The sequence below is a fragment of the Mastomys coucha genome, unplaced genomic scaffold (genome assembly GCF_008632895.1).
Source record: "Mastomys coucha isolate ucsf_1 unplaced genomic scaffold, UCSF_Mcou_1 pScaffold3, whole genome shotgun sequence".
Classification (NCBI taxonomy): Eukaryota; Metazoa; Chordata; class Mammalia; order Rodentia; family Muridae; genus Mastomys; species Mastomys coucha.
The window spans coordinates 59,323,961-59,339,618 of NW_022196909.1; the positions used below are offsets into that span (position 1 = coordinate 59,323,961).

The 15,658-nt window shown below is 41.1% G+C and overlaps 1 protein-coding gene across 11 annotated transcripts in view; it reads right to left on the bottom strand.

The window, feature by feature from the left end:
- Runx2 (RUNX family transcription factor 2) overlaps positions 1-15,658 on the bottom strand; it is a 313,975-nt gene that overhangs the window by 217,763 nt on the left and 80,554 nt on the right. For all 11 annotated transcript variants that reach the window (XM_031348362.1, XM_031348358.1, XM_031348356.1 and 8 more), the window contains 2 exons: positions 8,507-8,663; positions 1,264-1,368 (listed from right to left, as the gene is read on the bottom strand). In XM_031348362.1, the coding sequence (XP_031204222.1) occupies positions 1,264-1,368; positions 8,507-8,663 (262 nt within the window). The remainder of the gene's footprint in view (positions 1-1,263; positions 1,369-8,506; positions 8,664-15,658) is intronic.

A 15,658-nucleotide genomic window follows, 5' to 3' on the forward strand; every position in this document is an offset into this window, starting at 1 on the left:
AGAGAGAGAGAGAAACCAAATACCTGATAGGACATTCCCAAAATGCACAGACAGGGCCAGCACTGACCTAACACTAGGAATTTGGAAGAAAGCCTTACACATGAAATGGGGAAAAAACAAGTCTCAAAGATTTCTTTGGGGCAGAAAACCTCCCTTACTCAGGCAAGCCTTTGTGACAAAGACAGGGCATAAGAGATGGAGGTGGGGGTAGGGGCTACTGTAGGATTGATCCTATTGCTAAAAGATGCACAGTACAGGGAGAGGAAAAACCCTCTAGGCCTCCTCCCTTCTGGGGAAGGAAAGAAACAGTCCTTACTGTCTAGGTGGGAAATAGTCTTAGAACAAACACTTAAAAGCCAAATTTAACAACCTAATTACAATGCCTAGGACTTCCAATGTATTAAGCCAAAAAAGACAGAGCATTCTATGATATTTACATTATATTATGTGGTACAGAACACTTCACACTTCGACTTAGAATAACCTTTACTCTGTAGATGTATTTTAATGCTGCTATGCCAAGCTTGCTCAAGTCACTGTGGGCGTCAGTGGAAGTCAGTCAGGTCTGACCCAGATTCAGGAAAAGAATAAATACTGGCCCAGACAGAGACACTACCTTCAGCTGAGCACCAGATAAAGCTTTACAAGACATAGACAAAGAAACCAAGGTGACATAAACCTAGTTTGTAGCTCTCTCTGTGTTAAAGAAACTCTGCAGAACAGTTACTAGCAAGTGGCCAGACAACCGTGTTGTAACAATGAAGCAAGTTATCATTTGCAAATAAATTCTTTGTAATTAAGCCCTGTGCTCTTTATAAAGGGAACTGAGTGGGCGAGCTTTTAAAAAAACCGCATTCTTGGGCCATGGGAAACACACACAAATGCTTTTTTACTAAGCTCAAGATTTTAAAGTTTATAATTTGCTTCCTCAGCCTCGTGGGTCTCTTTGGCCCCTCCCACTGCACAGAAAGGAAGAGCAGAGTTCCTTAGCTAAAAGTTATCATGACTGAATAGCTATTCACTTGTTCCCCAAAGTTATAAAGCCTTAAGCAGCTCTGTGGAAAAGCCTAAGCTATGGTTTTATTTTCTATGAACTGTAAAGTTCTGTGAACTTCCCTTCCCTAAAATGTATGCAAAAATAAAGTATAATAAAGTTTGCAAAGGCCATATGTAGTGACAGTGACACTAACTCCTTTAGAATGAATTCTTCACAGGGTCCCCACACACTCTATTAGCATTTTCAATAGAAAGGCAGGTACTTACTTCTTGGTTCCCGGGGACCATCCACTGTCACTTTAATAGCTCTGTGGTAAGTGGCCACTTGGGGAGGATTTGTGAAGACTGTTATGGTCAAGGTGAAACTCTTGCCTGCAGATTTAAGAGGGGAAACAGTGATTATAAATGGGTGGTGGTGTTGATGACCCTACAATAATACACACATCCAAATCTCACCACAGCGTCTCCCAGGCAGCAACCAATCAGGAATCCTTCCCCTGAACAAAAAAATCCCGATAGCCATTTAAGAACACCTGTAAACTTGTTTCTGATTAAGGTCAGCATCTTTCCTGAGGTCCTATGCAAGCAGCCTCTACCCTCTACTCCCACCCCACCCCCAAACAATCTCCTTGGTAGCAGAAGCAAAACCCTGGGGCTGCTTCAGGAGGCATCTCTGCTTTTTTTTTTTTTTTTTTTTTCATTTTCTCCAACATCAGGAGCACATCCCAGCGTGAGGGCAGACAATTTCAGAAGTGTTTATTTAGGATCAGGTCATGACCCCTTGAGAGAACAATGGTAAAATTATTACTGGCGATGTTACTTACATCACATGGCCTTAGCACTGAGTGAACTGCTTAGGTGAACTTCCCTAAGATGAAAGCGGGAAGCTGTTATGGCAATCATTTTAAGAGGAGCCCATGTCTCCAGTCCTGGCCTTCACCAGCCTGGAGTAGATGATTTCATCTCTGAACAGTCTTTCTCCTCCCAAGTCACCCCTTCCCTACTACACATCTCATCGATAAATCTCGAAGGATCTCCCTAGAGTAACTTATTTTTTGCTAAACAAGCATGACGCCTCTCGATGCAAACATGTTAGACTTTTAAAAGAGAGTTCCTGCAACGCTACATTCCCTCTGATGCTTCAAATTAATGAGTTTAAAAGTGACGAGGACTGGGAGGGGGCAGGGAAGAGTGTGGTAAGGGATCCGAATGTCTGCTTTCTCCAGGAGATGCCCGCCTCTGTTCCAGACTCACTGACAGTTGTAATCAGTTAGATTTGCAATGGTTAGTCATGTCAGATAGTCAAAACTGCAAACTGTTACAAGACAGGAAAAGGTGGGCGTGAAGCGGTGACTCAATAAAACATCAGCAAGCTGAGCCCCAGTGTTCAGTGTCTGCCCCTGAAGCAGATAAAAGCCTCCCTTTGTTTTGCTTTGTTTTTTGGTCAGATTTTTTTCCCTCTTCTACTGAAAGCTGGGAGTATTAAATCAAAACACAAATCTTAGACAATATGTAGCAATGTGAAGTTTAATGCAATCTTTTCATAGCTTAATATGGAACAGGTTCCGCGCCAGGCTTAATGGGGAACAGGTCTTTGGCTGTCAAGTCTACTGAATGGCTTTTCTTTTCAAACCAGACCATGTAAGTTGCTAAAATCTGGTTAAGAAACACATCATTTGTTCCTGTGTGTGGATAGTCCTGAGACCCCTTGACTGCTGTCCCTGGCTACAGGGTTTAAGGGGCAGAGGGCATGCAGGGATGTGGGAAGGGGCGGCAACAAGACAGATGAAGGTTGATCAGCGATTCAGCTCCAACCTCGTCAACCACAGTGTCTCATTTAATTTTCCCCAGTTCGAGTCATCACCCCAGTTCACAAATGAGGAAGCCTTAGCCCCAGAGAAGCTTAGTCATTTACCCAAGGTCACACAGCTAATAAATGGGGAACATCAGAAACTAAACTCGAATCTTTCTGACCTTAAATATCCTAAGGTAGAGATGTAACTTGGAGATAGATGGCCTCCATAAGGCCCTGGATTTAATTCTCCCACATAGAAAAGAAGAAAGAAAAGGAAAGAAAAGGCATGGAGGAAGAGGAGAGAGAAGAGAGGGGGAGGGGAGGAAAGAAAAATGGAGGAAGGGAGGAAGGGAGGAAGAGAGGAAGAGGGGGATGGGAGAGGAAAGAAGGGATGGAGGAAGATATAGGAGAGGGAGAGGGGAGGAATGAGGATGAAGGGGAAATAAAATGAGGGTTTTTTTTTCTTATTTTGCTGCAGAATATGGAAAGGGAATAAGTAGCTGACGTCTAGGTGTGTCACCATTAGCTCCCTGTGCCCAGGAAATAATAGACCTAAATGGATTCATGTGATGGATGAGTTTATCTATTTATAAGCATCACCGATGCATCGAAATATAGTTATTACATATGAGATAGTACATAGGTTTAAGTCATTTGACTCTGTACAGAACAGAAGATCTGTTGTAAGCATTAACATGTGCCAAACTAAGGCAGCCAGGAGTCTCAACCGGTCCTGAAGATCTCAAAGTCAACCAAAACTCAGATCAAAAAGTTGACGGGGAGGCCCAGATTAAGAACTAAAAACAATGGCCGAGTTTCTGGATTCAAAGTTAATTTGAATTAAGACATTTTAAAACATCCTTCTGGGTGAGATCAGTAGTCCACAAACTCAGGATTCTGTTTCTAACAGTGGCTCCAAAGGCCGTGATTGGAAGCCGGTCTCCTTGGCGCTGTTAATATATCAAGGACGCCTAGGGCTTGCTTTTCCTCAGCACCTCTGAAGGATCTGCTAGTGATAATGTCAGTGAATAGATCATGACTGGTTTGGGAGATGTTTCCATTTTAAATCTTTACAACCTGCTTGGAATAAAAAGCTGTCTATGCTCCTCTCAAAGTCAGAAAAATACACTCCAGAGAAACATACCCAGATACAAAAGCCATCCTTCGAAGCCAGAGCATCAGAATACTCGAAGACAAACCACTCTTCCCTTTGAAAACTCCTTTATGCTCAGAGAATTGGCTCAGTGGTTAAGAGCACTTGTTGCAAAGGACTCAGGTTCCATTCCCAGTACCCACATGGAGGCTCACCACTTCCTTAGGCACCAGGCACGCATGTGTTACACAGATATGCATGCAATGCAAAGCACTCATACACACAAAATAGAATAAGCCTAAATACGTATAAATGAATAAATAAATAAATAAAACTGAAATTTAAAAACAAAAATCCAATGCCCCAATTCAATGGGGAAGAAACTCATCTTTCAGAGTGGATTCCTGAAGCTCAAACTGAGCTTTAAAAATTTAGCCCCCTCCCCTACAGTGTGGAAGAAACTTCCAGAAACTCTGACCAGACTCACTAATTGGCTCATCTTACAATAATGCTGCATTTCTGGAGTCAAAAGTTTATGTGGACATTCATGATTTCCTTAAAACAAGTTTTCCAATTTCCACTTTCCAAGGGTCCAGGATTATGTTTTTTATATATAATTTTATGTGTCTGGGTGCTTTGCCCTCAGGTCTGTCTGCCCACCACATGTATACCTGATGCCCTTGGAGGTCAGAAGAGGGCATTGGATTCCCCCTGGAACTATGGCGACCAACAGTGCCAGCAGCCATGTGGGGTGCTAGGAATCAAGCCCAGACTGGATCCTCTTGAAGAGCAGCAAGTGCTTTTAGCCACGGAGCCATCTTTCCAGTCCCCGTGATTATGTTTTTTAACAGTGCTAGGGTGGAAAGTTACCATCCATAGATGATCCATTAATGCAAGACTATGGATGACATTTAACACAAATCTTAATTGAGCTGGGAAGATAGCTCAGTAGGCAAAGAAGTCCTGAGTTCAGAGTCTCGGCACCCATATTTCAAAGAGAAGAGAGAGAGAGAGAGAAAGAGAGAGAGAGAGAGAGAGAGAGAGGTGATATATGCTTGTAAGCACTGAAGAGCAAAGTACAGAGGAATCATGGGAAATACAGAGCCACCCAGGATAGCTGACACAGTCAGCTACCTGAGAGACCACGTCTGGAAAAAAACAGTGGAAAGACACTGAATAAGGCATGCCAGCAACCATCTCTGAGGTCCACATGCACTACACACAGGTGCACATGTCAGCACACATGCGCAAACACATTCATAACTCCCAGACACACAGAATCCTTCTCAGGCAAAGCCAATTATATCATCCCAGCTTCATCTAGGAGCTAATCCCTAAATGCCATCCAAAGTCATATCATTTCTTAGCTACAGAGCAGGAACTGTCCCTGGAAGACAATTCCAATTGAGCCTTAAAGGCTGCCAGGAAGAGCCAGAAGGCACAGACCGTAAGCAGGATTGTGTCCTAAACTGACAAAACACCATGCTCTGTACGTTGTAAATGCTTTAAAAGACTTGTAAATTAAAATCAGCAAGTTTGATGTCAAAAGAGAGCAAGCACACCAAAAGAGGAGAAAAAAGGAGGAGGAGGAGGAAGAGGAGAGGAGGAGGAGAAATGGTTAAAGTCACTTTAAACTTTTTTGTGTAAGATCTTAAGGAGAGAAGGGAAGAGACATTGCATGGCTTCATGCCTGTTTCAGTGGTGCTATACTTTATAGCTGGCAGTTTTGAATGTTGTGGTCCTGTGATGATCTAGGAAGCAAAAGTGAATGGAAACATGGCTACTTTATAAATCTAAGGCCAGTTTTCAATTTCAGAGAGACTATGTTAACAAACAGTGAAAAAATTAAAAGAAACATAATGTTTATGGAACTTGGTTTTTGTTTTGTTTTATTTTTCTTTTCTTTTGAACACCATCAAAGACACATTTGTTAAAGTTGGGAGAGAAAGTCCAGTGGACAAAGAACGGGGAGAAGACTTAGCAACAGAGATGAAGACGGACAGAAACCAAAGAGGAAGCTGGAGATGGTCTTGTAAAAGGCAGGTCACGCTAGAGGGTTTCCTGCCCCTGAAAACCTGACTCATGGAGAGCCGCCTCTCATTGATGCACTCTGTGTTTGCTCTCTCCATTTTAGCTCAATCTTATTGCTTCCTCTTATTCAAAGGAATACAGTAATATAAAAATCTATTATTAGTGATAAATCAATTTCTCTCTCTCGTTCTCTCTCCACCCACTCCTCCCCCCCCCCCCCCCCCCCCCCCCTCCCCCAAGTCTCGAAGACAAGTCTGGACCAATTTCTCCATCCTGCCTCTGGCAGCAGACTGGAGCACTCCAGATCCTCTACCACGTCCCGGCTGCTTCAAAGGAAAAATCCTACTTTCTTCAGTTAAGATCATAAGAAATATAGGGGGAGGGGGTCAGCTCTGTTTGGACATAATTACACTTCATCAAAAGAGGCTCCCTTCATCTTCCATGCGTGAAAAGTCTGCAAGCAGTTAAGTCTGTCTTTTTTTTTTTAATATAAAAATTGCTATTTGGGAAACCAGCCAAAACTCAGAAAGCCAATATAGTAAAACAGCGCACACCCTTTGTTTCCTTTTGAAGTTTCTTAAATAAATATGTTGAGGGTTTACAAAGTACACTATCACTCTGCCATAGTTTCTAGTCAAATTGATCAGGAAAAAAAGTGTATGTGGGGGGGGGGAGGTGATTGAGTATCTATATAACATGTGATTTAGTATCTATATAACACAAAATACAATAAATGAAAACACAAGTTTGGATCTGTAAAATAGAATTAAGAGTAGCACCCCATTCTTTAAATACTAAAATTCACTACTCTGGTTACAGTAACAGAAGAAGAAAGGTGCAATTTAGGGCATACAGCTGCATCATCCTGTTGACATTTAGAGCATACAGGTGCCTCATTATGTTTACTTTTCTTTTTTTTTTTTCCAGAAAGAAAAAGGAGAAACTCTTAATTGTATAGTGCAACAGTAACTAAGTTACTGCAACAGTCACTAAGAAACAAACAAAAGCAAAAGGAGTAGAAGAAAGGATGAGTGAATATCTGCACTGCACGCACCAGCACCCTCCAAACCTAGTCAGGAGATAGAAGCTGTGTGTTCTCACTCTTCTAATGAAGGAGCGCAGAGGAGCAGAGGAGCCCCTCTAGTTAGGGGCTGTCAGAGGCTCTGAACCTCATTTTGGTTGAAACCACCTTTCAGCGACAGCATCTCATTAGCATGCAACCTTTTTGTCTTAAGTTGTACTACTTGGCCCCATTCCTAGAAAGTAACTAGAACTCCACATCGGAAACAGCCTTGCTTAAATTTCCCTTATCAAGTTTTTACAATGGTAATAATTTGACATATGATCCAAACTAGAGAGTAATTATTAGACACAGTGTAGAGTGGTGTTTCTCATTTCCTGATTCAAACCTGGCCTGCAGTGGATGCACAAACTCCATGGTTTCGCTTCACCTCAGTCCTAAGGTGGTCCCACTGTTTTTTATTCTATTCTTAGTGTAATACTTTAAAAGGTAATATTAGAGCCAATGAATTGAATGAGCATAATAATTCTGATAGATGAGTAACCAATAGAAGTCTCTCTGGGGATAAGTAAACAAAAAACAAAGTATTGGGTAGGCAGGTGGGTAGCTGAGGGAGTACCACCATAGAAGCAGGGGAAGGAGGCATGGAATAGGGGTTTCTGGAGGGAAGACCTGGAAAGGGGATAACATTTGAAATGTAAACAAAGAAAATAGCCAATAAAAAATGTTTTAAAAGTATTGATCTCCTTAGAGACTCCAGCAAAAATTACTAATAATTCCATTTCTGAAACTGTGGTGAAAAATCCTTTCAAGGAATATTTCCTGATTTTCTATTCTGCTAAATGTTCCTAATATCTTAGTGTGGATTCAGATGATTGAAGACCCTAAATACTGTGAAACCATTGAGATCCCCATAAGCTGTCTAGGTGATTTTATAGTCTTTCTTCCAAGTAGTCTGAAGCCAGCCTGGTCTACATAGTAAGTAGCCCTGGCTAGCCTGGGCTTACTATGTAAGACTGCATAGTAAGACCTTGTCAAAAATAAATAAAAAGCTTAAATACAGATTTTAATCAATTCTTATTACAAGAATAATTGAAATCATCCACAGGTGACATCACTGTGGACAATGAGAGCTCCAACTGTCCCTGGGTCAACTCGGAGTAAGCTGAGGCTGCTGGCAGGAAATGTCTCCCAGGCAATCACTTTCCATTCCCCGTTGCCTCTCAGGCCACTCGAGTCACATGACTCCTCATAATTCAGAACCTGATCCTCCCAACATTCTTTTCTCTACTGTACTTGCTAACCCCCCATGAAATTAGGAGCGAGTTCTTCTGAAAACACCGTTTGAATCTTCTATATAATAAAACAAATGAAAAAGGCCTAACTCCTCGGTAGAACACTCAGGGGCATCTGGATTTATTTAAGCAAACCTACGGTGGTTGTTTCAGCTTAAAAAAAAAAATGAAAAAGAAGAAGAAGATGCTATTTCTTTTACATATAGACAAGTCCACTTTCATCAGAGAGCCTAACGCGCTTACCCCAGGATCAGTATTAAAAGTCAGAGACCTACCTCGTCCGCTCCGGCCCACAAATCTCAGATCGTTGAACCTGGCTACTTGGTTTTTCATAACAGCAGAGGCATTTCGGAGCTCGGCGGAGTAGTTCTCGTCGTTGCCGGCCATGACGGTAACCACAGTCCCATCTGGTACCTCTCCGAGGGCTACAACCTACATAAAACAGGAAATACAGAAGCAACAGTGGCACATCAGAAACACTTAAGGACAGAGAACATATGCTCGTCACTATAAATGGTGTCTTATCAGGCCCTAGTGCTGTGGTCCAGCGGTGGCAGACCAGAAGGGAAGCATCTGTAGTTGGCTTGTGATACCACTTCAAATGTACTGGCAATTCGGGGTCCACCCACTTCGAAAGCAAGCTAAATTTGCCTTTATTTATTGTTCAGCTCTTCATAGAATATATGTACGCTTTTATTAAATCCCCATGTTAGTCTGTCTGCAGGAATTATACTTCAGAAAGAAGGCTGATGCCCCATCTGCAGATTGCACCATACATATTAGGGCATCTCCTGTCTACAGCCACAAGAGCCCTGGGGTGTGGTCTCAAGTTAGATCTTGAGCTAAAAGCAGAAAGGGATTTGGGGGTTGCATGCTTACTATGGAAGCATGAGGACCCAAGTTCAGTTCCTCAGCACCCACATGAAAAGTTGGGAGAAGGCAGCTTGTATGCTACTGCACTGCTAGAAGGTGGAAAACACACAATCTCGGGGGGGGGGGGATGGAAACTGGGTGGAGGGGTGAGGCTTGCCAGCCACCGCCTTAGCCGAATCTGCAAGCTATTGGCCATGTGGAACCTAAGGTGGAGGGCAGAAGGGATGGATAGCTCCTTGGATTAAGCACTTTCCACCAAGTCTGATGACTTGTGGTCCGTTCCTGGGACCTACATGATAAAAGAGAAACAGTGTTGGCAAATTGTCTTCGGACTTTTCTTCAGACTTTCACATGGACTTGAGTATGCATACACACACACATAAATGTAATTTTTAAATGGGGTGGAGAGCAATTGAGGAAGATATATGTCAATGATGACCTCTGGCCTCCATGACTTCCATATGTACTCTGATGATGTGCACGCTCAAGCACACAGGGAGAGAGGGGGGGAGGGAGGGAGGGAGAGGGAGAGAGGGAGGGAGGGAAACATGATTGGTTCTATGGAAAAGGACTCAGGTGAATCCTGACTGAAATACTGGATATAGATCAGTTGGAGTACTAAATGATTGCCTTTTAATGGCACTGTGAATGTATACTGCATACTTCTCTGTGTGGGACCCAGTAGGGTAGGCAAAGCTGTCAAGAGAATAAAGTCTGGGTACAGAATAGAGATCTATCCAGGGATGAAAATGATCATGGCAACTGAGTTCTACATTCAAGAATTATATCCCAGGCTGGGGAGAGAGCTCAGAGGGTAAAGTGCCTGTCTGACAAGTGTGTAGACCAGAGTTTGATCACTAGATACCTTGTGAAAAGCCAGGTGTGATGGTATATGCTTGTAATCCCAGCGGTGGGGAAACAGAAAAGGGGAGATTAGGGTAGGTCAGCCAGCCATCTTAATCCTAATCAAAAAGTCCTAAGAAAGATCCCCCCCCCAAAAAAGACAGCTCCAAAAACTGACACCTGGTATTGACCTCTGACCTCCAAATGCACACACGTACATGAGCACCTGCACAAAAATCAGCACACACATTAGTACCCACAAACCCATTTTATGGTCATCTACTGTGTTAGAATGACACATTTGTCCCCAGAGTCTTCAACAGTTCATCTGAAGCTTTTCAGACAAGATACAGGATCGTCTGTCGCTGAGGCTAACACACACTCAGAATCACTTCATCCCAGCTTTGCTGTGCACATCGGGTTAACATGTAACCTTAGTGATGGAATGCTGACCACGGGTGGCCTTCCTTGTTCCCTGCTCTCCATCCACCAAAAGACCCTGCTTCTCAGTGGCAGTCCCTTCCTCTCCAGTAATTCCCAGGATCCTCTGCCCAGCCTATTCCTGTTTTTTCACCCAGTGCCCAGAGTTCTCCCAGGACCTTGGCAAGAGCTCAGCTAGAGCAGTCAGTCTGACCAGGCACCCTGTACACCTGTCTTTCTAGCAAATACCCGACTTGGTCTTTCCCCATTTCTGCTTCTGAGCTCTTATTTGTCAAAAGCTCCATAGAACAAATCTAGATGTTCCTGAACGCACTTGCTATGTGTCCTCCTTAAACTGTCTTTCTTGTACATTGATGAACAAGACTGAATTTTCCCTCTCTGTAACCCCTATTCCAGGTCCTGTCCCCCATTACATCCTCTCTGACAGCCTGGAAAACAGTGACACAAAATAAAACCTCGTCAAGCTTTTCTGTTCCTCTTACTTGACTCTTAGACCCTTTCTCAGTTTCTCCAACCTCACACCTTGTTCAGTTTACAATCAAGAAGCTCTTTTGTATTAGTGTAGGGCTCACATTCCCAGTGTCCCATGCTATCTAGTCACTCTCATTTTTACTATGTATACATTGATGATTAATAACTCTTTTTAGTAAATTAGGAATGGCCTTCACTTCATCTAGTTTTTTTACAAACCTAAACTCACACACTGCCTTGCATATTCGGAAGTGTTTGGTGAGCTTTTTTTTTTTTAAATAGGAGATATAAAGATGGCTCAGTGAGTAAAGTGTTTTTTATTAAGCATGGGGGTTGATTCAAATCCTCAGAGCCCATGTAAAGGGCAGACATAAGAAGATGTAGGTCTGACCTTTGTAATACCAGCGCCCTTACTTGGAGATTGGGTAGGTGGCTTGTGAGTCATTTAGCCTGCTACATAGCAACAAGCAGCAAAGAGACTGCCTGGGACAGTGGAGATCACAAGGACCAATGTCTGAGGTTGTTTTCTGATCACCACATGCATGCCATAGAACTCTATGACATCACACAGAAATGTGCAAACACACATGCACACACACACATACACATTTTTATGTGAGACAGGAATATGTGAGTGTGTGTCTGTGTGTGTGTGCATGTATATGTGTATGTCTGTGTATGTGAATGTGTAGGGCTCACATTCCCAGTGTCTTTCTGTGTGTGTACATGTGTATGTATCTATGTATGTGTGTGTGTCTGTGTATGTGCATGTATATGTGTATGTCTGTGTATGTGCATATGTATGTATGTGTCTGTCTATGTCTGTGTATGCACATGTGTATGTAAGTATGCCTCTGTGTGTGCATGTATATGTGTATGTGTGTGCACGTATATGTCTGTGTGTCTCTGTGTGTGTCTGTGGATCTTTGTGTATGTCCCTGTATGTGTTCATGTATGTGCATGCCTGTGCTTGTTCATGTGTATGTACGTATCTCTGTGTGCATGTGTATGTATGTATCTCTGTGTGTACATGTGTATGTGTGTCTCTATATGTGTCTGTGTATGTGCATGTCTGTGTATATCTGTATGTCTGTGTATACATGTGTATGTATATGTGTCTGTGTGTGTCTCTGTGTATGTATGCATGTGTATGTGTATGTGTATGTGTATGTGCGTGTGTGTGTCTATGAAACAAGCAAATGGAAGAGTTCCATAAAAAGCACTGTTCTCAGCAGCCAGCAGCTTTGTGGGCTACAGCTACACTGCTGGGGAGCCAGTTACAGGATGAGTCAGCTCCCTCAGACGGCAGTGCCCTCGCTGCCTGCCGGCCACTATTACCTGGAGAACACAGCTAGTCTCAACTTGAGAAGTCTCCTGGGTCAAAAGCAAATCCCTTAAGAACAAGACTTCCTCTCTGTCACCTCTGTCTAGCAACTCAGGTAGGGCAGAGGGGGTACTAAGACAAGTGCTAGGCTCCTGAAGATGGGGCATTTCTCTGATGCCAAAAATATATGCACGTTTGAAAATACAGAAATGATTGACTATCTCTGCCAGTATTTATCTGAATATGAAGACATCTTCTATTTTCAGCAGATTGCATTTTAACCCCTGCTGCCTAGCTTTCTATTGAAAAACAAATATTAATAAAGGTGAAAGAAAGTAATACTATCTTAGAAGAGACTATATGTACTAAAAAGCACAAGGCTCCATTTCCCCCTACTTTTCCTATATATCCTCCATGGCCCTTATATCAGTCATTTCATCTCTAAGAACCAGAGTTTCCCAATATACATTGGAAATAACTTTTAAGCTGTAAAGTGTGGAAAATGCCACATAAGCACATAGTGTCACTATAGTGATCTTGGCTTTGGTAAGATAAGGAGAACGATGTTTCCGAGTCTGCTGGTAAACACAGCTTTTGGTGGTAAGCATCCTCTCAGAGAGTCACTGAGTATGTGATGTTTCGAGGCCTCCTATGTTCTGCAGTATTGTCGAAAGGTAAAGGATTGCTCCTTGTGGATTTCACTCCAGTTGGGCAATTTCAGAAAAAAAAAATTATAAAGAAATCTGCCTCAGCTTGAATGTTTTCAAGAGCTTGGGACATTATTATTTTACTATGTATTTTTTAACATAATGGACTTTTCTTAATTAAAAGAAAACAAAAGTTGATTCAATAAGGGAAATGTGAGAGAAAAGAATCCTGAGAGTGAATATGTAGATCCACTTTATTAAAGCAGGGTAATAATAATCATATTAAATATGGGTTTGCTTTGTATATCATATTTAGCAAAACAGACAATTGTGTGCACAGTCTATGAAGCTTAGAACTGGGCCTGGAGAACAGGCCAACACACACAGTGGCAATCTTTCTGATAAGGCTGAACTCTAGTGCAATGACTAAAATATATTGTATTCTCTGCTGTTCATTGTATCAGACCAGACTGACCAATGTTGTTTCTGAGGAGGAGTGGTGTATGTCTTGGGAGGGGGAGTACTGTATTTAACTTTATATCAGTCAGAAGTATAATTACATGTTTGAGACTTTTTAAATAGATGTCTGAAGCTTAAAAGTTTCCTTTGAATATTCCCAACCATGTTTATCTAAAAGAAAACCAAAGAATGAGAAAATTTTTACACATTTCATTTGTACCAAACCCAAGCAATGGAAAAACATTCTAAAGAGCAAAAAGAACAAGAGAGAAAAAAGGAAGAAAGAAAGAAAGAAAAAGAGAGAGAGAGAAAGACAGAGAGAAAGAAATCATTCTTTAACTAGTTAGGCCGAGACATGAACTGATTTTTTTTCCCATGTTACCGAACATGAAGTACTGTTCTGCAAAGAATAATTTACGATGAACTCAAAATAATTACATTTCTAGGTGTTCTTAAAATATAACAATTACAAAGTCAAGAAAAGCAAGAGAAGAGAGAAGTCACTTTCTGTTCTGCCATCTCAGAATTGAGAAAGAATTTGCTTTATTTAGCTCACCCCACTGTAATCAGCGTTTAAACCACACAATGTGCAGTTTGTACAAAATGAAGTTAAAGAATATTTAACTCTAGTGATGATGAGATTTTGTCTGAGTCCCATTCTGACTGAATCTGGGCCTCACTCTGAACAAGGAGCGATAACAAACTTAACTTAGCCCCCTGTTCCTGTGGTCTTACCATACTGGAAGTTGAAAATTGCCCATGACATTTCCATGGACAGCAGTTCAGTCTAAGCTAATCAATTACTCCGACAGATCAACTTTATGTTGGCATAATGCACATGCAGTAAAATGAAATATAATTATTTGCAAGATAGAATCTGAGTGTATCTTTCTTTGTAATAAAGAGAGAGGCAACTCAGTAATTGCAAGAAGCAAAGACAAAACAAGACTATCCTTTTAAAGTAAACTATAAAAATTTTCAACAAATACTATAGTGTGGTTTTAGAATTTCATCCAGGAAAACTTCCTAAACTCAGAGAGGGAAAAAGCCAATTGAATTCTAAAAGAAAAACAGGTACAATGTATCATCTCAAAAAATTTTTAATATATGTCAAACAAAAAATTTGACAAAAGGTTTTTCAGTTTAAGTCAGCAATCTGTAGGCCATGAATCATAGTGGCTTAGATTATCTAACAGTGGCTAACCCAGAACTCCAAAAATACACAGCAGTGATGTTAAAGGAGAAAATACAAAGAAGCAGAGCTACCTACCTCCTCAAACGGAAATGCTCCAAAGTTCAAAAAATAAATATGTTCTATCTAAAATGTATTCTAACTTACTAATAAGGTGTGTGTGTGTGTGTGTGTGTGTGTGTATACAGCCTCACAATATTTTCCTTTAAATGAGTTTTACCAAAAAAGTGCCCTGTCTTCATACAACCTGATGTACTATGATTGACATAATTTTTCAAAAACAGTTTGCATTAGGCTTAATAAAGATTTGACAAGCTTAATAATGTCTTCCCTTCTTAAGCTATAATTAGATTGTTTTAAAGATACAAAGTCTGATCATTAAACACTTAAGAAAGATACAAACCACTAACACTCAGTTATGTATACGTTGCAAACTTGCTTTTAAAGAAAGAAAAATAGCCAGTAATTGCCAACAAGTCATTCTCAAATAGTAATCACATCATTTGAAAACCTCATCAGTACTAAAAGATGATATTTAAAATATAAAATTAACTATGAGTATTCTATCATGTATCTAAATATGCTGTTTCTCTTTAACATTACTAGGAAGAATGTGATATTGGTGAATATATATGATCTCATGTTCTCTGACTTAAAACAGTGAGATGGGCCTATACTACTTTGACTCATAAGATATACATCTGGATGTCAACGTAGCATTTCATCTTGAAGCTATTTAAGGCAACTTAGTTATGAACCTTGAACACTCAGCTTCGCAGTGAGGATGCTGACAGGCCCCTAACTCAGAGGGCACTCTAGATGCAGGGTTGATGCGTTCTACACACTCAGTCTACCAGACCAAGCATCAACTATTGAGCTGAATTTGCAAACTGCTCTGTCCTGGCACTAAAATCATCTGTGACAGAAAGAGCCTAGTATCCTCTAATAGTAGGCCTAAACTATTTTAAGGTTTTAGTGAGATACACCTGAAAGAAATGTTAAAAATATTTATTTCCATTTCCTTGACACCTGGAAGGACTGGCTGTTTCAAAACTACCGAGCTTTGGTAAGAGTGCAATGGTAATAAATAACTTGGCATGAAGACCACTAGCTGTTCTGTAGTTTTGGCATCTTAAATACAAATGAAATAGGGACTCTTTTAAAATCCCCAAATTAT